This window comes from Euwallacea similis, chromosome 7, assembly GCF_039881205.1.
Source record: "Euwallacea similis isolate ESF13 chromosome 7, ESF131.1, whole genome shotgun sequence".
Taxonomy (NCBI): domain Eukaryota; kingdom Metazoa; phylum Arthropoda; class Insecta; order Coleoptera; family Curculionidae; genus Euwallacea; species Euwallacea similis.
In genome coordinates, this window is record NC_089615.1 from 2899491 (window position 1) to 2924581 (window position 25091).

A 25091-nucleotide genomic window follows, 5' to 3' on the forward strand; every position below is an offset into this window, starting at 1 on the left:
GTGGTTTAATCTATATATATATTTTTAAATCTATATAACCATATTTGTCATTATACAAACTCTCATTGTTTTTAAAATGTCAATTTTCGAGGTTTTTACACGAAATAATTGAGTTGAGACATTTAAGTTCATTTTTTAGTAATAAATACTTTCTATTTTCGAATTTTTAAAAAAATATTCTTATGCATATTGACAAAGAAAAACAAAAAGTATTAATCATTTTAAAAATTATAACGCTAATTTTAACTTAAACAATACTACTATTAATTAATTTCATTTTCACTATGAGAACCTCCATTTTTAATGCATTTACTTGTCCCCTTTACCCTGCCCTCCCTATTCTTCCTCTTAGCCGATATTTCAAAAACGACGAGAATTTGTATAAGGTTAAATATGGTTATAGTATATGAGTAAATTCAAAATGACCCCATCTATCTCCCGTTGAAGACTTTCTATCGCTCTACCAAACACCCTGTATATCTACGGTTAACTATGCAACAAACAGGTAAACTATGAAATATACGTCAGACGAAGAAGTGCCCTTCTTCCAGTTCATTACCGAAATCTCATTTTCTACGCTGTTCACACTTCTATATTCAAGAGCCTTCAGATAAATGCCTTTTTAACATATATTCATTATCTAAAACTTAATTCTACTTGGGTCTCCTTCATTTTCTTTCTCCTATAATTTTCTTTCTCGATTACTTTCGATCTTCGACGGTGCTTTCTGTTCTTTGTTCTGTCCCTTTCTTAAACAGTATTTTCCTGTTTTTCCCTTCTCTTTACTATTTTGGATTCTTCCTTAAATTTTCAATTCGATTCATCTGCACCACTTCCTTCTTTAAATTTTTGTTTTTGATTTCATGTAGTGTTTATTCTTATTGTTGCTACTGCTTACATACTCCCTCTCATTGGTTCTGCCCGCCCTTCTTTCTTATTCTCACATTGTTTTTTTGCTCACAATGTCTAAGTTGTTTTCTTCCGTTTCTTATGAGCTCTCTCTCTCTCTCTCTCTACTTTCTCTATATTCTTTTTTGGCTCGAACGAGTCTTCAAGCATTCTATCATTTCACATTCGGCCCCTAATATTGCATCTAACCCTTGCAATAGTCAAAGTTTGAAATCCTTACTGATCTTGAATTTCGAAACCAAGAAGATCTTTATTTTAAGAAACTTTAAAACGGTTCTTTAATTTGCCTCCAATTTTAGCGGATGTTGAATCCATTAAGATCAGCGATGTCGAGGCTGTAGTAGGAATGTCAGTTGAGAAAAATGCAGTCGATTTTATTGAACTACAAATGCAATTACGTCCTGTGTAATAATAACTCTCAGTAGGTTAAGAAGTAGCAAATAATCCGGCATTTAATCAGATTTTATCGGGCACAGAAGCTAAACGTATATTAATCGAGATATACCGGCGTCAAGTGGAAGCAATTACTCTGCGATTTCACCTGTTTTTATGTGATCTACCGTGTAGGGAATTTAAATTTGCTTTCAATAATTAAGATTCAATATGGAAACCATGGGATGCCGTTTCATTGTAATATTTCGAATTTGAAGTAAAATAACTATCAAAAGCAATCTTCATAGAATAACTCATATATCTTGGTAATTATTCCTAATAATAGCAATTACGTTAATAACAAGACGATTTTGCATGTGCATGCAAATTAAAGGTTATGCAGATGCTCTAACTGTAAGAATATAATGTTGGAAAAATTACCTTAGAAAACAACCAGCTATTGCTACATTAATTTTTTTCAAGCAAAGTGAAGTATCCATCTCGAGCCAACTCGCATGCTCTTTGCAAACTTCAACTAGTTCAAACCTAGTCATTAGCCCTGGGGAAGAATTTATCGTGCTGACGCTGTAAACACTTTCTTTTTGTTGGTACATAGTCAACATCATTATACCCTGTAAATGGACTGATATTGGGTTTAATGAGCTAAATATAGAGACAGCTAAGCGCCGTGGTTGTAGTTAATGGCTTACTCTATTGGCTCCAGCCCTTTGCGATGAGATGAATAAATTACAGTATTTAAAGAAATTGCAATGATCTCATCAAACTTCCATGTATGTAACTTAAGTGGTTACGTATTTCCTGATTCAACATGCAGGGAAAGTTTAAGATATCTAGAAGTACTTAACAGTCTCGATTACCGTCGATAAATTTCCGTTTTCCTTGTATTATCATCTCAATCCATTTAAGCATCTCAATATCTCCTGGAAGTCAAATTGGCTTATAATATACATTAGGTTTTAGTTTTACGGCCTATCGCACCAAGTTCCTGATAAATAATTCATCTGCCGGCAGCCCAAACAAGTACCCGTGCTCTATTCTCTAGAATCTTACTTCACAAAGAGCGTAATTTGTCAAAGTATATGCTTCCACCGTTTCATTACAGAGGATTTATCACTCTTCCTGAATTTTTTGCTAAACCATCCCATCTGTATCTTCTGACCTTTTGTGATTACGCCCATGGGTAACATGAAACGCACCGAGAAGTGCTACAAACCGTGTCGCCATTAATGTTGTTTTGTTCCTGTTCTGTCTGTTCATGAACAGGATTTAGCAAAAAAATTAACGAAATAGAATACAACTTCCTTGTTTTGGAACATTTCATCAGCGGTTCTTTACGGTTTGTAGAGCACGTAAAACGTATTGAGATGGTCCGTGACTCGCTCGCTTAAATCATAGATTTAAAACCGTTCCGACTGCATTATATTAATTTATAATGCAATGCTCATTTGTGAAGGTCAAAGGTGTTAACATGGAACGCCTTAGTATCTTCCTAGCGTATCTTCAATGTATCTATAGAGTAGATAAGTGGATATATCTTTTGCTTTCTTGTCTCAGAAAACTTCACTTTAAAGATAATAGTGTGGTACGAAAACAGTAATTGGTAAAACTCTGCGTTTCTGCGGATGTTACGGAGTTTTTGCTTAGTTATATGAATGGAATGAAAGACACAAGCTCCTTGGCCTGCACGCTCTCTGGATTTAACTCATTGTGATTTTTTCTTTGAGAACATATAAAGTAATAATGAATATATTAAATTGAAAAGTAAACAACATGGAAACACCAAGAATAATGCGACGATGAAAGACGTGGATTCTAATTGACAATAACCTTATGATAAAATTAAAGATCCATTTTCAAAACATTTGGTCTACCGCTCTGCTCAGAAGGATTCGTTACTTTCTAAAAATAGCCTGTAAAGATCCTGTACCTCGCTGATTCTTTTTCAATACCACTGAGACATCTTCTATCACCTGTTAAAAGGAATTTATGTCCGACAGTCAATGTTCACCCATTATCAATTTCAAACTAACCACTTATGTCACCTGCTTTATTTAACCAGGAATATAAATCCACCTGTTTTATTGGCCTAGGACTATCATGGATCGGTTTATGGTCACAAAACAATCTCATAAAAGCAATTTACAATCCATTGGAACATGAAATATATCTAAGTCTAGAAACTTTTATTTAAAATTTATTTTCAGCTGTTTGTCTTCGAGGACAAGTTAATGTAGGTCATGGTGTCTGGGCCACCCTATATCTCATTTTGCCAACTTCCAAATTGCGTTCAAACCCGAAAAATCTCATGGTATGTTAATGGGGACATGAAACTGGATCTGAAGGAAGTAAAGAGGAATATCCGTTGGATAGTTGATGGGTATTTCTTATACCTAGTAGATTGATTACTAAATGTGCTATTTAGTCTCTGCATATTCTCATATTTGAGGGCAATAAGTATCACTACAATTTGAGTTGATGACTTGAAGGGAACTGCAGCTTCTACACTGCGCTAACTCGTACTTTTTTCGAATACAGATAGCACGAATTCAGTAGAACGAACGCATCAATAAAAAAATGAAAACGTACCTACAGTGTATACAGTTTTGGACAAAACTAAGGAAATTTCTGAAATTTTCAGAAATAAATTTAATTCGATCCTGTGTAACGTTCATGTACACCATGTCTTATTTATAAAGAAATGTTTGTTCAATGTATCCAGTACAATTTTTTATTGTTCTTATCGATAAATTTGTTTGCTGAATTGCAATTTGTACTAGAATGAAACTAAAGAAATTATAGTTTATATCGATTTTTAGTAGTTGAAACCTATATTTTGTGTAGAACACGTGTACGAATTTAGTGCTTAGCATTACGAAATGCTTGTCAGAAGATATTTATCTGAAGATTTGCATCTAAAAGTTGTTAAATCGTTTCAGACGGAATGAGGCAAAAAGAGATTATTAAAACATTTTCTTTGCACAAATCCGTGATATCCAAAGTATTAAAGATGTAGAAGACGACGAAATAGTATTACTAGCATAAATTGTGGTGACAGGCAGAAAAAAACGAGCCAACACCTAAACAGGAAAGTGTTGTATTTAAGTTTTATCACACGTGTTGTGTACTTCGGTTTTTCCAGAGTTTCTTTAGTTTTGTCCAACTATTTTTTTCTAGAATAATTTACTGTTTTCTTTATAATACAAACTATGAGTAATATATGTTAGTATGCTTCTTTTATTGACTTATGTATATTATTATACCGTGCGGCTCTAAATTGTCCCCCCTTTCTCTGTTAACTTTTTAACAAATTATTTTTTTAAATTCAAAAACAGCATTAAATAGAACAAAAATTACTCTCTCTGGACGTTTGTTGTTTTTAACGTTGCTTACGATATCAGTAGCGCAACTTAACCAATTTTTTTAAATATGAGTCAAGTGACACCTAAAATTAAAGGTGTTTCAAAGCTACATTCAATAGTGTATTGCAATCCAAAATCTACAGATTAATTTTGGAGAAAAGTAGCTATAAATGGTAAAAAATGCAAGACAAGCTTAGTTAAATAATACGTAAACCATGAAAAAACTTATTTTTTCATAAGAAATTGGTTTGTTCTCGATTTTAGACTCACAAACAGTTTTTGGATATTTATACCTATTTATTTATTTTTTTTAACCAAAGACTGTTTATAAGCTCAATATCGAAAAGAAACCAATTTCCTAACCACAAAGAAGTTTTTCTTCATTGTTTACGTACTATTTACCTGACTTTGTATTGCATTTTTTACCAATTTTACAGCTGTTTTTCTCAAAAACTAATCGATAGAATCGAAAAATCTTTTATTTAAGGTGTCACTTGATCCATGTTGCAATTGAAAAAAATCGGCCATTTTACGCTACCGGTGACGTAAGCAACATTTAAAAAAATAAACAAATGTCTAAAAACAGTTTTTTTCCTATTTAATACTGGTTTTGAATTAAAAAATATATATAATTTATTAAAAAGTTAAGGGGGTTTGATTTAGGGAGTGGCACATTGTATGGTATTGTACAGAGTAGGCTCGAAGGGGGCAATTTAGAGCCGCACAGTGATAAAACTATGTTAATTTAACTGAAGTATCAAAAAGACAGCAATATCGAAAGCTTCCTGACTTTTCTCCATTAGTGTATGTATAATAGCAAATTCCCACAATTGCTACATCCCCATGACCATCCATTTGCATACATGGTACCTTCGTGGCAAAAAATCTGTTTAAACGCCAAAGTCTCGCAACAGCCCATTATCATCAGCCATTAGTAAGTCATACAGTGTATTTCACAACGCTCTAACTGAAACATGTGTAATTTGCTATTCACCTATCATAAATCATAGTCTGTTGACATATCACCATATCAAACGACCTGCGGCGTTTTAGGTTCAATAGCACAATTAAATCAAACATTGCAAGATGTCAATTTCAATACGGATTTGTTTGCGAACTTGTTAAGTGAGGTATTTATGCAAGAAAAGGTCAATCAATTATTCGGAACGATGAATAAAACATTTTTGTTATTGAGCAATTGGGGCAATTCAACTTGTCCATCATAATCTAAGAAGGAAGGAATTCGATGCATAATTGTGTGGGCAAGTACGTGCATATCTGAGACTAACCCCTGCTTCAAGGGCTGAACAACCCCACTCTTGACACTGAGTGATGGCTCTTTCCGATCTCTATTGTAGCTCCTTTTTAAGCCGAACTGTGCACACCCTTGATTCGTGAAATAGAACAAACCCCAATGTAAAGGCGCTTCCCATATGGACAAGGTTTCCAACGGTCGATGGCGCTTATCGGACCATGACCATGGGCAGATGTCTGACTATGTTCTGTTATGTATTTTTTATTCCGAACTGAGTTTATTTAGAATGAACTGTACAAATCTCGAATTTTATAACGTAATTTTCAAGTCTTCTACAATTCCGGTTTTTCTAACCAACATTAGTCCCAATGCCAGGGTTATAAAGGCATATCTCTCACCGAGCACACTCAAGATAAAGCCTAAAAGCCGCTCCTTAGAATGCGTTTTTAGATAATTACTAAAATGTGTAAATTTATTAGGACTGATGGAATTAATTTTATGTAAAGTTAATGGGATTTTACGGTGTCGTTTATAGTATAGAAGCAGCTGCATTGCTTCTGAAAGCAACGCAACGTAATGTCTTCATCAATTTGGATTAGGATTTATTCATTTTCCACCTCGTATGAAAATAACACTTTTGTATAAATAAAACTTGTAATTTTCAGGTAAATGAACTGACTCGAATTCTGCGAAGGGAAGCTTTGCAATGAAGATATGACGACTCCTGCACCTCCAAGAAGTCCAACACGTTCGAGGAGTCAGGCCAGTAGACGTGTCCGAAATTCGGTGCATTCTGACTGTCCCCCAGAACCGGACACTGAGCCCCCTGGGGAGTCTAGTCCAGGATTAGGACAGAGAAGCGTGTCTTTGGTAAATCACAGCTAATTAAGGATAATTTACATTTCAGGGCTTTAATGAGTTTGCTTAATTATGGTTGTTAAGATCAATGAGGCATCGTGAATTGACTGTTCTTGAAGAAGTGAGTCATTATTAATAACGTTTTTGAGGCACCAGCACGAAAAAATTAATGAATTTTTTCATGTTTTTTGTTGTGCTGGTTGTTATTTAAAAGGTAATTTAGGAATCTAGTGCCCATCACTTGCCATTATTATAATATTCCTGATTCCCATGGCATTTTTTTGACTAATGTAGATTAGCATGTGTTCCAATTAAGGTCTGACTTTGTTATTTCAAGTCTATAGAGTACTTGTAGAAAAAGAAGTAGTCATGGACACCATAAAAGTAGTTCTTAAAGACCTGCTTGAGAGAGTGCTTCAAAAATTTGTAAGCATTTAAAATAAAACTTTTCATTTTAGATTTTTTTGAAAATAACTTTTTGATATATTATGTTTATTGTACAAGGTGTAACATATCGTCATGGAAATATTTCAGGAAACGATAGTACTCTGCGAAATAGTGAAAAAATGCTGATAGACCTTTGGTCAAAAACGCATTATTTTCGATATACAGGATGGCAAAGTTTCACATTTTTTAAAGAACATTTTCAACAATTTTTATAATTTTGTTTAGTTTAGATTTATTTTTGTTTAAGAATCCAATTAAATGTCACGAATTGTTTCAAATAGTGGATAGCTGAGCCGAATAATTCTTTTTCCATTACTTTCTTTATATTCTCAATTTGCATCAGTAGGAATTTTTGTAAATTCTACGAAAACGGTGAAAGATACGAAAATAATGCAAGTGATCAAAAAGCTAAATAATTGAAGAAGGAATTTAAATTTGGTATGTAAATTTATGCAGGGTATTCCAAACAAAAATGCAAAGCCTAAAATAATACATGACCGAAAAAACATAACACCCTGTATACCGGGTGATTCACGGTCGATGGTAGGTTAGACGTTTCTGGAAGACTGATATCACGATTTTTATGAAAATTTGCATAAGTAGATAAATGAACTTGCCCTATCGACGTAAAATATTTTCAGTCATGCAGCGTTGCCGGTTCTATCAGAAAATACTAGCATCTCCGATATTTTAAATGGAACACCCTGTATATTTTTTCATTTTTGGGTTCTACATTTCATACTAATAACTTCTGCATTTAACTTCCTATACTTATCTCTAGCAGTTTTCGGAATATTATTTAATTTTCTTATTTTTTGTTCAAAGTGAGGCCTTTAATAAAACCTCTGCTATAACGTGATTTGAATTCACAAAGGGACAAAATTTTGAATATAATTTGTGAAAGGTCCATCAATTTATCGCATGTAATTAAGAATGTTCTGTCTTATACAGGGTGGCTCAAAATTAATGGTCTTACGGGTAAACAGTAAAAGTGTCTAAAGTGTGTTTTTTCAAATGAAACCCTCTGTATATTACTAGCCATGCTGAAAGACAATTAAATTTCCTTTAAAATGATGTGGTACATCCCTATACCTAAACCATCACGTTTCGAAAATAAAAGCTGTTTTGTCTTTAAATTGAATTATTTAAAGATATTTGCCAAAGGTGGCTCTGCGACGCCATAATTGTTGAAAACTATGCAATTGTTTGAACAGTTTGACAGGCGGCGTTGTTGTAATTTTTTATTTACGCATTTTTAAGAATAGTGAGTCAAAGACAGTGAGAAAATGCCAGAAAACAGTTATTCAAATGAAGTGTTGATGAAATTATTTATTTTACATGGACAATGTGACCAAATTATAGCAAGGACCTGCAGAAAGTTTAATGAAATGTATCCTGATTTGCAAACAATAAACGAAAGGAAGTTTATAAGAATACAACAAAACTTCATTAACCATGGCTCGAAAAAAGTGAACAATATTAAATGCATATTTACATAAGATGTTCAAAATGGCCACCATTAGATTCCAAACACTTTAATATGCGCTCGTTTACAGATTCCGTCGTGGCCCTCTGGATCTCATTTGCATCAAGCTCACGAAAGCAGTTGGTTACACGTTGACGCAATTCTTCCTTATTGTTTACTGGCTCGATGTAAACTTGTTCTTTAATCTTACCCCATAAGTAAAAGTCCAGCGGGGTAAGATCAGGAGATCTAGGAGGCCAATCCCAGGGTCCCAAACGTCTGAACCAACGGTCGTCAAATAGTTCATTTAATTCCCTTGTTACTTCCTGGGTACAATGGGCCGGTGCTCCATCCAGTTGAAACCAACAGGTGCGATACTCTTCTAAACTCATATTATCTACACAGTGACTTACTATAGTTCTTAGTATTTCGCGGTACTTAGCAGAATTTAGTGGTTCGTCGTAAATAACGAAATTCAATTTATTATTCTTCAATAAACAAAATACATTAAAACTGAATTTTTCTTGAAATCCTATTTCTTTGGTTACATGTGGATTATGATGAGTCCAAAAGTGCTTATTGTGTCTATTGAAAAAGCCTTCTCGTGAAAATTTGGCTTCGTCTGACCATATTATGTTTTTAAAAAAGTTAGGGTCTTCTTGCTTTTTTACTATCATAGTTTCACAAAAATTGATTCTACGTTGGTAATCATCTGGTTTTAAAGGCTGGACTTTGGCGAACTTAAATGCGTGCATGTTATGATTGGTGAGGATTCGCTGAATGGAAGCATATGCTAAGCCCAAATCATCTTCGGCACTGCGAATAGACGATTGTGGATACGCGTAGAAGTAAGCTAATACATTCACAATATTTTCTTCATCAGCAGTTACAGGTTTCGGTAATTTAGGTTCGGCCTTTAGTCTCGAGCCATGGTTAATGAAGTTTTGTTGTATTCTTATAAACTTCCTTTCGTTTATTGTTTGCAAATCAGGATACATTTCATTAAACTTTCTGCAGGTCCTTGCTATAATTTGGTCACATTGTCCATGTAAAATAAATAATTTCATCAACACTTCATTTGAATAACTGTTTTCTGGCATTTTCTCACTGTCTTTGACTCACTATTCTTAAAAATGCGTAAATAAAAAATTACAACAACGCCGCCTGTCAAACTGTTCAAACAATTGCATAGTTTTCAACAATTATGGCGTCGCAGAGCCACCTTTGGCAAATATCTTTAAATAATTCAATTTAAAGACAAAACAGCTTTTATTTTCGAAACGTGATGGTTTAGGTATAGGGATGTACCACATCATTTTAAAGGAAATTTAATTGTCTTTCAGCATGGCTAGTAATATACAGAGGGTTTCATTTGAAAAAACACACTTTAGACACTTTTACTGTTTACCCGTAAGACCATTAATTTTGAGCCACCCTGTATAAGACAGAACATTCTTAATTACATGCGATAAATTGATGGACCTTTCACAAATTATATTCAAAATTTTGTCCCTTTGTGAATTCAAATCACGTTATAGCAGAGGTTTTATTAAAGGCCTCACTTTGAACAAAAAATAAGAAAATTAAATAATATTCCGAAAACTGCTAGAGATAAGTATAGGAAGTTAAATGCAGAAGTTATTAGTATGAAATGTAGAACCCAAAAATGAAAAAATATACAGGGTGTTCCATTTAAAATATCGGAGATGCTAGTATTTTCTGATAGAACCGGCAACGCTGCATGACTGAAAATATTTTACGTCGATAGGGCAAGTTCATTTATCTACTTATGCAAATTTTCATAAAAATCGTGATATCAGTCTTCCAGAAACGTCTAACCTACCATCGACCGTGAATCACCCTGTATATACCACCGCCGATTGCGACATTTTGTTGTAAAGGGTCTTAAAGAAATAGGTGTAGGAAATTTCAAAAATTGAACTCAAGTCACACGGAAGAAAAACACACAATATAAAAAAAATGAAACTTTGCCACTCTGTATATAGGAAATGGTGCGTTTTTGACCATGAATCTATTAGCATTATTTTATTATTTTGCGGAGTACTATCGTCCTCTGAAATATTTTCATGACAATATATTACACCCCGTACTTGGAAATCTCCATCAAAGCTTCGTAGAAGATAGTTCCACCTACGCATTCATTACCTTCAGAAGAAAGAATCGTTCGGAAGAGAGAAAGTTAAGATTAGTCCAGGTCGAGGTCAACCTCAAGAAATTTACCGTCGGTAATGAACTTTGAATTCTGCATCTGATTTACAACCTCGTTAACAACAGGTTGTTGGGGACCCCACGTTCCAATGACCGTTCAAGAATCATCCTTCGACCCCCTAAATAAAAACTCCCACTCTCTCATCCATTCTTTGTCAGGATCTTTTCGTGCTGGGCTCACACAGCCTCAGTAATGTGTGTATTGTTATTCATTCCAGCAGGATAATTCGCGACTATGTAGACCCCAAGTACGGAAGAACATTTTCATCTCTCAAACACCTAGCAGTCGCGTATCTCTTTCAGTTTCAATGCTTTCTAAGTTCAATTTACCGTGAACGTTTCGCTGCCATGCCCGTATCCCTGTAGCTAACAGTCCCTGACATAAAACTGTTTCCTTTACCAAGCCGTAAAATTACCTCTAATTCAACAAAACGGCTATTAAACAGCCTTAATAGAGAATATAATAAATCAAAGACACATACTCAGACCGGGAACTTCGTTCCTGTATTCAAGGGAAAAAAAATTGAACACGATATCAATTATTCCGGTACTTTAACGGCAGGTTACACAAATCTCTCGCAAACGTTTGGACTTCTGACGGACGTACAAGGAACTCGTTTCTTTGGCTTTTAGTAGATAATGTCACGGTACTACCTTAATAAATATAGCGACTTTGTTGTCCTTATTTACATTCAGGCGGTGTTCGTGAATTTTCGCCGTAAATTACTTTTCGGCGGGACTCATTAAAAAAAATTAAAATTTTCATAGCCCGGTTGTCGGGGCAACTAACTCATTATTTGGCTGCCCAGCATTCGAGCAAAAAAGTGCTTTGAGCTTCTCTCCAAAATCCTAACATTCCCTTTAATCTGATGAACGCAAGAGACAGAAAGCATTGCAATATTTCATTAAGATTATAGCCTTGCATGGATTACGAAATTGCTATATCTCTGACAAAGGCCACAAGAAACGACTAGGACAATGATAAGTATGAAATATAGTGGCTGTAGCTGGCTGAGGTTCCATTACCATAAACCATTGAGGCTTAAAGCGAGGCGAGAACCGGTTATTAATGTTTCTGATATGCTGGCCTTACTGATTGTTTCATTTGAAAAATCTAATTTGATTCATCAACTTATGAACGCATTCATCAACGTTATAGTCGTGGATACAAATCATAAATCTCCCACTATTTGGTTTTTTTGAATTGCAGTAATTAAAACGTTAGGAAATTGCCTGACAGTTTAATATGCCGGATTATTAGTTTACGGCATACATTATTATATTAAGACCAATTTTTCTCATATTCCTATGCAGTGAGTACCAGTTTTTGCCTGAAAGTATGTTACTTCCTTATCAATGCGCATTTCTCAATAGAGTTTCTGGAAGGCATATTTCATTAGATCTTGCTCAGTTAATTAGTAGTAATCATTGCTATTATGCGTCCTAATAAGTTCATTTTTCCTTCGACGTACATCTCAGTTATTTCCTAATTGAAGACTGATTACTGCGCTTTAAAGATTAATAATATTCTCTTATTCGTTTTATTAGAGCTCTTGTTAATAGACTTATATTTTATTCATTATTCTTCTTTAACGGTATGGCGGCAGACTGAAAAATAGGAATAATAACCTATTTCCTTTATGTGCCAGTTAATGGACACATGGAAAAATTTAAAAAAACGTCCAAGCAAAATTCATAAAATTTGTAAAACTGTATGACCATCAACATAAATCATGACTTGTTAGCATTTAAGCGGTAAACTCAGGCTCATCTCTATGCAGTCCTCGAATGGCCACCAGTGCGCAGTCCTATACAGGTTATTAAATGTTTGTAAATGTTGCGTGTGGATAATAATAAAGTAATAAAAATTGATTTGAGATTAAATAGAATTTCTGGCTAATGATCATGGTTTTGTTGATTTCAGACAACTCTCCAACCTACAGTCATTCGACCAAGGATGGCCCAACTGGAAACTTTAGAGGCGAGGGTAAGACAAAAAATCAGTTATGTCTAAAAATATGAATTTATAAATAACTAAAGTCTATGACCCTAATATCCTTTTATCATCATTTTTTCATTAGTATATTAAGACTCTATTGTGGGGAAGATTGTAGGAACCCAATTATACAATTCCACTTGACTAGTCCCCCGTCAGTCATACGCTGTTACAAAATCAAACATTACAAAACTTCTTACCGTTTGTGCGAGAAATTGGCGCTTTTTTTGTCTCGAGGAAAGTCTTGTAAAGACATCCAGTCTGGTATTTTTGCGACAAGATAGTGTGGAATTCGCCAGGGTGCCTACCTATTAAAGACCACAGGTTTCCTTTTCCTGCAGCCTGCAAAAACTCAGACCTGTTCTTGAAGGATAAAACGGCAGGGTCGATGGGCTTAAGGATTCGGGTGTCAATTGCTTTTAGACTCGGGGTTATTATCCCTCGTGAGCTCCCTTGCGCTCTTTTTCCTTCACCATCGCAGAAATGGCATTGTTACAGCGGTCATGCTCTATTTCACTTTCAGACATCCCGTTGATGAAGGATGTTGGAATTAGATTATCCACGCATTCTATTAGCACGTTTCGCTATTCTTCGAATGTCAAGCATTGGAAAACGAAGTATTCTGCAGTATTCGCAGTTCCTGCAATCCGGCCCCGATTTCCTTATTCTGTGGATACAGCTCTTGAATTTACCACGTTCGCTGAACGCCTGAGTTAATTAGACACCTACGAAGATAATCCCAGAAATACCTGATCTAACACTTAAAAAAAAAATAAATTTGGAGAATATTACATTATTTCTCAACATAGTCTTTTTTGAGATTGATAGACTTTTCCCAGCGATATTCCATTGGCTTTTATATCCTGTTTATAGTAAGAAGCTTTGAATGTTTCAAAATAGGCGCCCAGCTCCAACTCCACCTCTTCGTTATTGGCAAAACTCTTTCCACCGAGTCATTTTTTCAACTTTGGAAATAGAAAATAATCTGAGGGGGCTAAATCTGGCGAATAGGGTGGGTGAGGAAAAAGTTCAAAACCGAATTGATTAATTTTGGCCATCGCGATGACGAAAGTGTGGACTGGTGTGTTGTCTTGATAAAACAAGATATCCTTTTTCGCCAAATGCGATAGCTTTTTCCTAATTTCTTCGTTCAATCGCTGCAAAAAAATTATATAATATTTTCCGTTTATTGTTTTCCCTTTAGGAAGATAATCAATGAAAATTATCCCACTTGCATCCCAAAAAACTAACGCCATCATTTCTTCGGCAGATGGAACAGTTTTCGCCTTCTTTGAAGCCGATTCTTTCCTTTGAATTCATTGTTTTAATTGCTTTTTGTCTCAGGTGTAAAATGATAGATCCATATTTCATCACTCCCTTGAAACATTCTCAAGGCGTTGTTTTTGTTCAGTTGTGAGTAATCGCGGCACCCATCTCGCGCTTAGCTTTTTCATATCCAATCGTTTGGCCAACACGCCACGTACATTTTTTGAAATGCATATCATGTCTGCTAACTCGCACAATTTTAGCCGACGATCTTCCAGTACAGTTTCGTGGATTTTGATCATAATTTCTGAAGTAGTCATCTCATTAGTTCGATCACTGCGGAGTTCGTCTTGGAAGCTCGTATAATCGTTTTAAACTCTACCACCTAATATTTTACAGTTATTAACGAAAGACCAGATTATCCCAGAGTAGAATCTAACTCCGCTTTGATATTCGCTTTCAAATGAAAATATTGAATCACGTATCGACGACCAATTTTTTCCATGTTCACAAAATCCCTAAAAGCGTTAATTAAAAACGGCTCCGAAACAAACTCAAATCAATATAGCACCCTCAAACTTTATACATAAGCTTTTTAAGGTTAGGTCTTTGTAATATAGGTAAAATTTTAACAAAAAAAAATGCCATCTTATGTCAGGTCGGGTACTTCTGGGTCTATCCTCGTATGTCTGCACGACGTCCATACGCCTAGGTCAGGGATCAATCGCTTGGTCCCTTGTCCAGCAGTCACGTCCATAGTATTTGCCACTTCTGGATAGTCGTTCGCTTGGGCTCCCATCTATCTGTCTCCAGGTAATTGGCGCTAGTCGAATTTGAAATGTTCTCATTGGAATTTGAAGAATTAGGTTCTGAATTTAAACCACTTTATTCAAAGGTATTTTTCGATCTCCGTAATGTGAATACCTACTTATGGAATATTCTCTACCAGGAAAAGCCTCGTTCATAATTATTTTTACAATTCAAAATTGACAAAACAGGAAAGTATAGTTATCTTGAAAAGCGTAAATATTATTGCGATTTCCGAGATTCGAATGACTGCAGGTTACTCGCTTTCACGTAAACACTATTTATTAACTCGACGCATATGTATATATACTTATGATTCGCCAACTAATACCCCACTAACAAATCACCTTTTCACTTCTTTACAGTTTAATATCACTTATTACAATCGTTTCATTGTTATGGCCGTACTAAACTTAGACTACAACAGTCTCCTTGTGTAACTAAAGATTCTATCACTAGAAGATTCCGCAAATGAATTTGAATAGAGTAAATAACAATTTGAACTGAACGCACCGTCAGTCGGAAGGCGCCGTCAGTAGGCACGCGCCATGAGTCTGAAGGCGCCGTCAGTTCTCGTGAGGCCTCCCTTCGGGAGCTTCAACGAATTCAGGTAGGAGTGAAAGCGTGTCCGACCATGTATAAAGTTTTGAAATGGCTAAGGTTCGCCCCAGCTTTAATCCAGGGAGAACTGATGCAAATGACCTGTCAATGGAAACAGTACACCGCGCGTGTATGCACATTTCATCATTCATTATCGCAACATGCATCATTCATGAATAGTCACAAAAAAGATTAAAAAGTTGTAGTCCCAGTATCAACAAATAAAAAATTGTATATTAAATAAACTTAGTTATATGTGTTTCGCCTACTAAGACATCATCAGACCGTCATGTACTTACATATATGACGGCCTAGTGCTAGTGAATAATGGCCTGATGATGCCTTATTAGGCAAAACACGTATGTCCAAGTTCACTTAATATTCTTGTTGAGACTAAGACTTCAACTCTTTAAGTGATTACAACTGAAGTGTCTTTGGGATAATGGACAGATTTTTGATACTCTCAGAAAAAATTACAAGTCTTCGTTCTTTGTTAAAAAATTAGATGGCATTGGGTCTTTTATTGCAAAACACTTCGCAATTCCTCTCCTACCGTATTTTTTCTCAATATTTTTGCAAGGTTTTGTGCCTGATTCCGCCATCAACACTTAACATACAATAGCTATTCTTTTAAACCTTAAATATTATTACTTCGTTAGGTTGAATGTCAATATTATGCGTTGCATGCCCCATAAGCATAACCGTACGTAGAAGGTCACAAGACTGAAAGTATTTAGATTCCCTGATATTGTTCTTTAGTTAATCATCACAGAAATGCTGCCAGCGTGGTGTCCCTTGTGCCACGCCGTAAATTAAATCTCGAGCATTATTGTGACTTCTTCTCTATAGGGACTGTGACTGATGATTTAACGGATTACACCAGAGATCAAGAGATATCACCCCTCTCGCATTAGGGCCCAGTTATTTTCAAAAGTAACTAAATTGTCGCTTATTCAGAAGGGTGGCAAAAGGGGTGCATGAAATTAACCGGTTTTTAATTATGATGTAATTCTATGCCTGCGCCAACTTTTTTAGTAGAGGCAAGGGGCACTGACCCAAGTCTGGGGAGCATCAATTCATTTTACCAATAATAATTAATCGAATTAGGTGTCTAAATAATAAATGAAGCGTTAAAAACTTAGTTGAAGCAATAAGAATTTTTAATAATTTACACCTCAACGAGCAGAAGTTGCCGGAGAACTAGTCGAATAAATTACTTGCAGTCTAGCCGCACTATTGAAACTCTAAGCCAGAACTCGTGGTTTAATAGCCTTCCATTGGGCTAAAAAATCTTATGTACATTTATCGAGACATGTTTATGGTTAACAGATATCTTCAAAAACAGCTTGCTGCTTTGTTTTAGATTAATAGCCGCATTATTTACCCACTTTATTACTACATACAAAAACCAAATCAATTAAGCTGCTACTGAGTCAATTACGCGAATATTAGGAGTACTTCCATTCCAACTGGGGAAATAACATTATTCAGTTTTAATAGCTTTCCTCGCAGCCATGATCATGTTTTTAAGGCATAATATACGTTTGCATATAGATGATGAGATGATGTGACACCTTTATAAATGATCGATTTATTAACGGACTGTTTTGAAAATTATATGTTAGCCCTTATCTATCAATCTAAATCTCGATTGAGCGTTTAAAATTCAATTTATCACTAGCGCTTTCATGTCACCCTTAATTCCATAAAGGACTTTGTTGATTTTTTCCAATAATTGCAACTCGGTTGTTGCATACGCATGATGTGCCCATACAATCAAAGAACCGAATTGCGGTTTCTCAAGTTCACATGGGATAATTAGTTAAAGCAATTAGCATGTTTTAAGTTATTCAATGCAACCTACTTTTAATTATTGTCTTACCAAGTTGAAAAGTGAAGATATAACGGTTCTAATGAGAAGCTGGAGTCTATACAGGGTGTAACATATCATCATCTCCATGATCCCTCCTTCTGCTTCCCTTCAACCACTCTATTGTAAGCGTTTTTGTCACAAAGGCAGGAAGACCAAATGGTGTTTTTCTGGAAATAAAAATTTTTCATATATTACACATATGTTCTTGAAGGCCGAAAAGGGCTCTTGTTTTGAAAATATTCGACATTAATTCATAGAGATCTGAGATCCAAATTCGTCGTTGGGTGGAGAAAGATTCTGCGCTTGTACCTGATAACGTTAGAATAGATGAAAATCCCCCAATGCAGTTTAAGGCCGGTTGATTCAAATACAGAGTCTCCTTGTCATAGTTTTCTCCTGATCGAAAAAATCATCTTCTGATGAGCTTGGCAGAATTTGGAAACGACTTTTTCACAAAAAACCAAATTCAATTGCTAATCGGCCGTTAACTTTATATCTTCGTTGCAAGTTACCTACACGTGACCAACGACTATATGGGGTGTAACATCACCATGGAGATATTTCACATAACGATAATTGCAAAATAATGAAGAAATGCTAATAGACTCATGATCAAAAAGCTCAATTTTCGATATAAGGAATAACAAAGTTGCACATTTTTTCGCTTCGTTTTTATAATTTTGTCGTCGTTTAAAGTTATTTTTATTTTAAAAAATTTAATTAAACCTTGCGAATTACTTCAGATAGTTAGTAACTGAGCCGCATGCTTATTTTTTCTCCTTAATCCCTTTACATTGTCAATTCGCATCGATAGATATTTTTGCGGATTTTACGAAAGTGGTGTAAAATACGAAAATAGTGCAAGAGACTAAAAAGTTAAAAAATTGAAGAAGAAATTTAAATTTGGTATCAGAATTCATACAAAATGTTCCACAAAAAAATGCCAATAATAAAATAGTATACGACCAAAAAAATATATAACACCCTGTATATGGCTACCGACGATTTTCACATTTTGTTATAGAGGGTCTTAAAGAAAATAAGTGTGCGAAATTAAAAAAAATTAACTCAAAGCGTATATGAAGAAAACGCAAAATTTGAGAAAAAATGTCAAACTTTGCCACCTTGTATATCAAAAATGGCGCGTTTTTAACCATGAGTCTATTATTTATCATTTTATAGAATAATGTCGTTCCCTGAAATATCTTCAGGATGTGTTACAGCCTGTATATTTCATGACCTCTACACAAGACAATTTGATTATTTATTTCCAATATGATGCAATTACGATAATGAATGTGCAACATATAATTTGAGTTTCGGCCAGCCTTGCACACTAAGCTAATTGAAAAAGCCTAATTGAGCAATAGTACTAAGGCGGTTGCTTTGGGTGGACGAAAAATGATCAGATGTTCATTCTCGAATTTGCAGCATGATTTTTACATGAACTATAAACTTACATTAGAGACAACTCAACTTTGTAAAAAAAGACAAAAGTTCATAAAAGGGCCCAAACCGCAGAATAATGAAGAACTGGAAAATCAGTTACTGAAACTATGAAAGTTGAGTGTGAGGCTCTCTGCAGACTGTAAACGAAACAGCGGGCCGATAATTTAATCTGGTCGCAGTGCATCATTATTGCACATGCATTTATCGGCTGACTTAAAATCAGTGAATGTGCGCACTCACGTATGTCTTTATACCATTTAAGCAACCGATTGAACTGTCGGCCGGCAAAGAGCCGATAGTCTGCGGGGTAAGGGCCGCACAGACTATCGGCAAATAGAACTTGACTAGGAATCATGTAATGCGGAAGTGAATAGAATTTTTTGGATGATAGTGTTTTCAAACTAAACCTATCCATGTGTAACTAGACACTTGAACAAGAAATACAAGGACCTCTGCCTTAAGGAAGATTTCTTGAATATTTCAAATTGTAAAATAACAATGAAACAAAATAATTCTCGTGGATTTTATCTCGATATTCTTTAATTCCTCTCAGATTTCCGAGTCGAGCCGAAGATTCCAATTGATTTTATGCAAAAAATCTGTTTCATGTCCTCATCTTAAGTTGTGCTCCGTCTCACTGATTTGCTCGAAAAATGAACAAAACCCATACCTGCACAACCATTCGAAAAATCTGTTAAACCTTTAATGTAACTTTTAATAAACTCCTCAGTTCATTTCAGTTGACATAGCACAAGCACAATCTCTAGAAAGAATCTAGAACCGCAACCTATCAAAAAATCATTTAACAGCATATTACCAGACATTACTTAAATTGCTACATGAGTTGCTTATAATCTCGAAGATCAGATAATATCCAATCTGCATAATTACATTATTGCTTGCTAACGCTCACCGCAAACTTTATGTAACAGTGGTAAAAATGAATTTTATATGTGCAGATTAAGTGTTCAGAAAAAAATCTATGACTTACAAATAACTCCTTGAAGAAATTGATATCCATTGCACTTTAAGATACGTTTTACGAGGTATTAAAACCCCGTTTAAATACACGACCTTTGTGGTAAAAAACAAGTTCAGGGTCCCATCGCTTCCCAGCATGGGCACAAAGCAGGGGTCCCAATATTATTGTTACACCAACCGTCAACCGTGTGGGTGGTATGTCTGGTTCAGGTTCAAAGAAAAAATCCTATCGTATGTAACGCCTGAGGACATGAAGATGTGTTTTCTACGGCCCTTCGTGATCCGCACCAACTATACCTTACGCCAACCTTCTTTCAGATGGCCAGTATCGAGGTGTCCCTCTCCAATTCGCCGAGAAGAAAGAAGTTCAACACGGGTGTTTTGAACTCCTCCATACGGTCCATTCCCAAGGAACTGGCGTCCAAGGAGTTGGACAATCTACGAAACGCTTTGAAGGACAAGGAGAATATCATCCAAAGCTTAAGAGGACAACTCACAGTGCCAGGGTTAAGATTAAACTCAATATTAAACGGTACGTTTGGATTTTTAACAACAATATATTCAGTGAGGTGACCATGTTTCTCTCCGTTATATAGGTAGCGCTGGTAATAACAACAATAATACAGCTAAGGAATTGACTGAAGTGGAAAAGAAGCAGGCGGAGGATAGGTTAGGACGACTTAAGACTGATATCGACAATAAGAGACTTGCCATTAAGAATTTGAAAATGGCTTTGGAGAGGCTGGATATAACCGAGTAAGGCCCTTTAAAAACTGCTAGTCAACACACTTACAATACAATTGAAAGGGAAGCGATGAAAATTAAATTCAAATAATTCAAAGTCAAATATCTCGTGAACAACCGACCTAATTTCGATGCTCCTTGAATTTTTTGATTAAGCTGAGCTTCTGGTGGGCTGGTAACGATTGGCATGCCAAAGTTTTTTTTTTTATATAGTAAATTGGAAATAAATTTGACAGTTTTTGATTTATAGGCTTTAAACCGCTTCTAGTGTGTTCTTTGTATACCAATGAGTTCAAAATAACTCTAGACAAGAAATCTGATGGATTTAAGTCGGGACTTCCTGGAGACCACAGATTTTCACTACCTTGACCGATCCATCGATTCCAATTTACCCAGTAAAAAAAAATTAAACATCCCATAGAATAAAAACAAGCAACTTTTTTATAAATAATATTTAGCTAGAAATAGTCGCTCTATTCTTTTATCCATGTACATTTGTACCAACGTTTATGGTACACCCTGTATATGCAGCAAGTACTGTTTACAGACCTAAGACACGCAACTTGAGATATGCAGTAAATACTGCTTTGAGACATTTTATGGCGTAAAGCAATTGGAGTTAAATGAATGCGTCACGCAGTATCGCACACTAGAGCAACGTTTGAGTCGTTGCTCTGGTTTGCGATACCTCGTCCGGTATTCATTTAAATTCAATTGATTCTCATTGTTATGCCTCCATGCAGTATTTACTACATTTCTCATATTGCATGTCTTATATCTCATACATTTCTGGTGTGGAACCTACCTAGGCTCCTTCAAAAGTGTTCCGAATATTTACACGATAATTACACACACACAAAGGGGCTATCTATGTCACAAGAAACTCTGCCCAATAAAAATCTTGATAGAGCACCAAGCTCAAAACAGTGATTCACGAGATATTTCATTTTAAATTTGATCTCATCATTTCCGCTTCAGTTGCGGAGGACCGTATCTACATTTCCTGTTTTAAAGTAACATAGATGTACGCATCCAACAAGCAGAACTGGAATACCAGTTGGGCAGAGAAGAACTGAATTTACTAACACTTTTAGAGGAGACCAGGGCTCTTCAGCTGTGCATAGAAGAGTCAAACCGCAGTTCCGCCGAAAATAACACACTGTATAGGTGGGTAAAATTATTGTTGGATTGATTCTTCTTAATTACAGTTCAATTAACATTTATGATAGTTGTGTAAATGGCTCGGACTACGTAATTCTAAAAGCAGTGACGATCGACTACGATGAAAAAAGCCCCAACTTCGGAGCTGGCCAGAGGGACAACTTGCCAGGTTTGTGGATAGACTGGGCCCTTGAGGACACGGGATTATTCAAGGAAGACAGGTTAGCAAAAAGAAGTTAAAATCGATTTTTAATAATATACCAAGGGAGTCAAGGAACGAGAGTTCTCGAGCGTATATCCGGCCTCTACAGTTGTGGCGCTGAGTGAGCTTAAAAATTGGTTCCCTATTGTCTACTCAGCACAATGTGATTTGATGACTTTTCTTTGTACTTAAGGAATTATTAACACGTGCAAATTCAAGCATATGTTACAGAGTAGTAAATTATTACCCGCAAACTCTATATTAAGGTATAACAGCATTAAAATGCATTATTGCAGATTATTACTAACCAAAAGCGTCCCATGGGCAAAGTTAAACGGGTTGACTAGTAATTTCTAAATCTGGCAAATTTAGCCTAGATTGAAGCTGCAGATAAGACCAACAATTGCCAAGTAAAAGCCATTAAATACAGTCCAAAAATCTAGATCAGCCTTCGTAATACAAATGCTTAAATCATTAAGAAATAAATTAACAGTTGTAATGGAAAAGTGCCGCACTCCCATTGTTAGTAAATTACGTACAGGGTCCGAAACAATGGCGTGTAAGATTCTGGGCATTGAAGTTACCCATGGGAAAACGGCAGACTTGCGAACGTACAGAATGGACTTGCGGCATTCTAATTTTCAATTATCACGCGTAACTGCACCTTTTAACAATACTCGGAATTAGATAACTGATTTAAGTGCTCTCGTAATCCTAATAGGTAGATAATTATTAGCGTAAGTTTCTAAAAAATTCGGTGGATTAGGTGTTAGTCGAGTCGATATCGTCCTTACGGGGAGGAGAAGGGATGGTCCAAGGCTACAGATCCAGAAAAGCGGTGGCTGAAAATTTCGCCCAAGGCGCCAGACTTGCTAAGACCGGCCCTGACTCGAGTAATCATACTGGTCTGCGAACAAAAACTTTTGTCGCCTCTTTTGAACATAGAACAGTCAAACATAACACTTCTATAAACTCACCATACGGGAATCATTTTAACATCGTTTCCCTGGAACGTTCTACTCCTCAGTTTCAAAAATTTGGCACCAAAAGTTCAGGAGGAGTACTGCATTGATCTAGTCAGTGAAACAATATTAAAAAATATTCTGAACTCATTTCAAAGTAGAAACTGCTCTACATTTAGTACCATTCGAAAGAAACTCATCGTTTTAATGTCAACCACGACTTTTTTTAGATTGATTGAGGTGAATGGCAAAATAGTCCTCACCAAAACCCGAGATGACCTGATCCGACTGTTAGCTGCAGCTCCTGATCCTGCAAAACTCGTCGTTTTGAGAAAGGTAATGGATAACGGAACCCATACCATCGGCTTCACTCGAACAGCCGCTCAGGAAGTAGCAGGCCTCAGGACTGAACTGGAAAATGTCAAAGAGCGGGCTGATGAAGCTCAGAGAATCAAAGACGGGCTCAAAAGTGATAATATTCGACTCACACATCGCATATCTTATTTAGAAGAGCAGGTAAGTTTATTTATTTCACCTTATCAATTTGACAAACCTAACGATATTACATAGGTCTCAGAACTTCTCAGCAACAAGAAGCCAGATCCAGAAACACGAATCATGTCGCCACCGCCTGTGATCTCAAAATCAAACCAGAATGTGACCAACATTAACATAACTTCACAAAGTTCACCAGTGTCCACTCACTCCAGTCACTCAAGCGAGATTCAAGTGTTCCAGAAAGGGCCTCAAGTGACTGCACTTGTGGGCAAAGTTCCTAACATGGAGAAAGATGTCATTCCCATTCGGTCAAAAAGTAGCTTATCTAATGTATCAAGCACCCACATACCGGCGCCCAGCCCCCAACCAGACTTCCATCATAAGATGCAAAGGCACAAATCGAGGAATGGGATTAAGTCGCCCTTGAAGGAAGGTTATGAAGAACTGGAAAAGGTTTCTTACAGAAAGCAGCATCATCACAGGGAGAAGGACTACAACTCTGAGACGAATTCCAATAATGGGGAGCACAGATCTGCAAGAAAGAACTTCGAGAATCGATATTCAGCCGATTTCACCAAAACCACCTCTGAAAAAGACTATCGGAATTCAGATTTGGTCGACCAGAGCTATAAGAAGGCAACGAAAATAATTCAGGAACTCACGAGGACGACCAAACAGGACCCCAGTTTATACGAAAAGCACCGCCAAAGGTGCATTACAGCATCTGAAAAATATAATGCTGACATCCTCAAGCATTACAATGCGCGAAAATCCACATCTGTATTCGATTTCAGGTCTGAGGTGCACATAGACCCGAAATACAGCGATTCGCGCAGTGTTGAAGAGCTGGATGTTCCTCCTGAGAGCCCCTCCAAAGCCATTAACAAATTATTTAAAAAAGTCCAAGCTTCCAGAAGTGTGAAGTCTCTAGATTTTGATAGTGATTGCAACTCTACTTCTACTCGTAACGGCTATAAAAGCACAGATTACAATTCTGAGGCTGATAACACCAGAAAGCAAAACCATTATGAGAGTAATGGAAAACACAGACCTACTCCCCCTAAGAAGCCTTTAAGACTGTCTCTACATAAAACTCATAGTCTGCAATCTGTTGATTCGTCGAATATTCCCCCAGAAATGCAAAATGGGAAAGGTGAGTCCAGGAAAAGAAATTATAAAGGACAAATACATCTGGAGGCCAACGACTATAAGGAACAAGTTATGTGGAACTGTTATAGACGCACGTTGGATAACGGGGTGGAACAAGGAACTTGGTGTTGATGGGCAATAAATTCTGTAAATAGCATATTTGAAAATGTATATTAGTTTGTTAGGAAATTAAGTTATTTAACTATAGTCATACAAATTACGTATTACTTAGGCATAGAGGCTTTAGGTATTATGGTCAATGTGTGATTCTCATATAGAGTTTATATTAGAAAAATTTATAGATTTATGTTATAAGTTTTAAATGGACAAATAAATGTATAAAGCCGTCTTTGCATGACATTGTTTGGTCCATAAATGTGTAAACCATATCCAGGGTTTTTTTTGTAGCAGCACTCATTACTAGTCAGCCACTTCAACTCGAAAGAAACATATTACGGGATATTTCAGTTTCAATTCAACACCCTGTA

General features: G+C 36.0%; 1 protein-coding gene across 2 annotated transcripts in view; it reads left to right on the forward strand.

Annotated features, from left to right (window-relative positions):
• Window positions 1-24947, forward strand: part of sprt (PDZ domain-containing protein sprite) — a 43676-nt gene extending 18729 nt beyond the window's left edge. The window contains exons 2-9 of one of the 2 annotated variants that reach the window (XM_066391827.1): window positions 6582-6786; window positions 12840-12902; window positions 20206-20419; window positions 20484-20643; window positions 21646-21798; window positions 21861-22013; window positions 23187-23472; window positions 23527-24947. In XM_066391827.1, coding sequence (XP_066247924.1) covers window positions 6631-6786; window positions 12840-12902; window positions 20206-20419; window positions 20484-20643; window positions 21646-21798; window positions 21861-22013; window positions 23187-23472; window positions 23527-24735 — 2394 coding nt within the window. In that variant the 5' untranslated portion in view covers window positions 6582-6630 and the 3' untranslated portion in view covers window positions 24736-24947. The remainder of the gene's footprint in view (window positions 1-6581; window positions 6787-12839; window positions 12903-20205; window positions 20420-20483; window positions 20644-21645; window positions 21799-21860; window positions 22014-23186; window positions 23473-23526) is intronic. The other variant, XM_066391828.1, reaches the window with a different exon arrangement.
• Window positions 24948-25091: the final 144 nt, after the last annotated feature.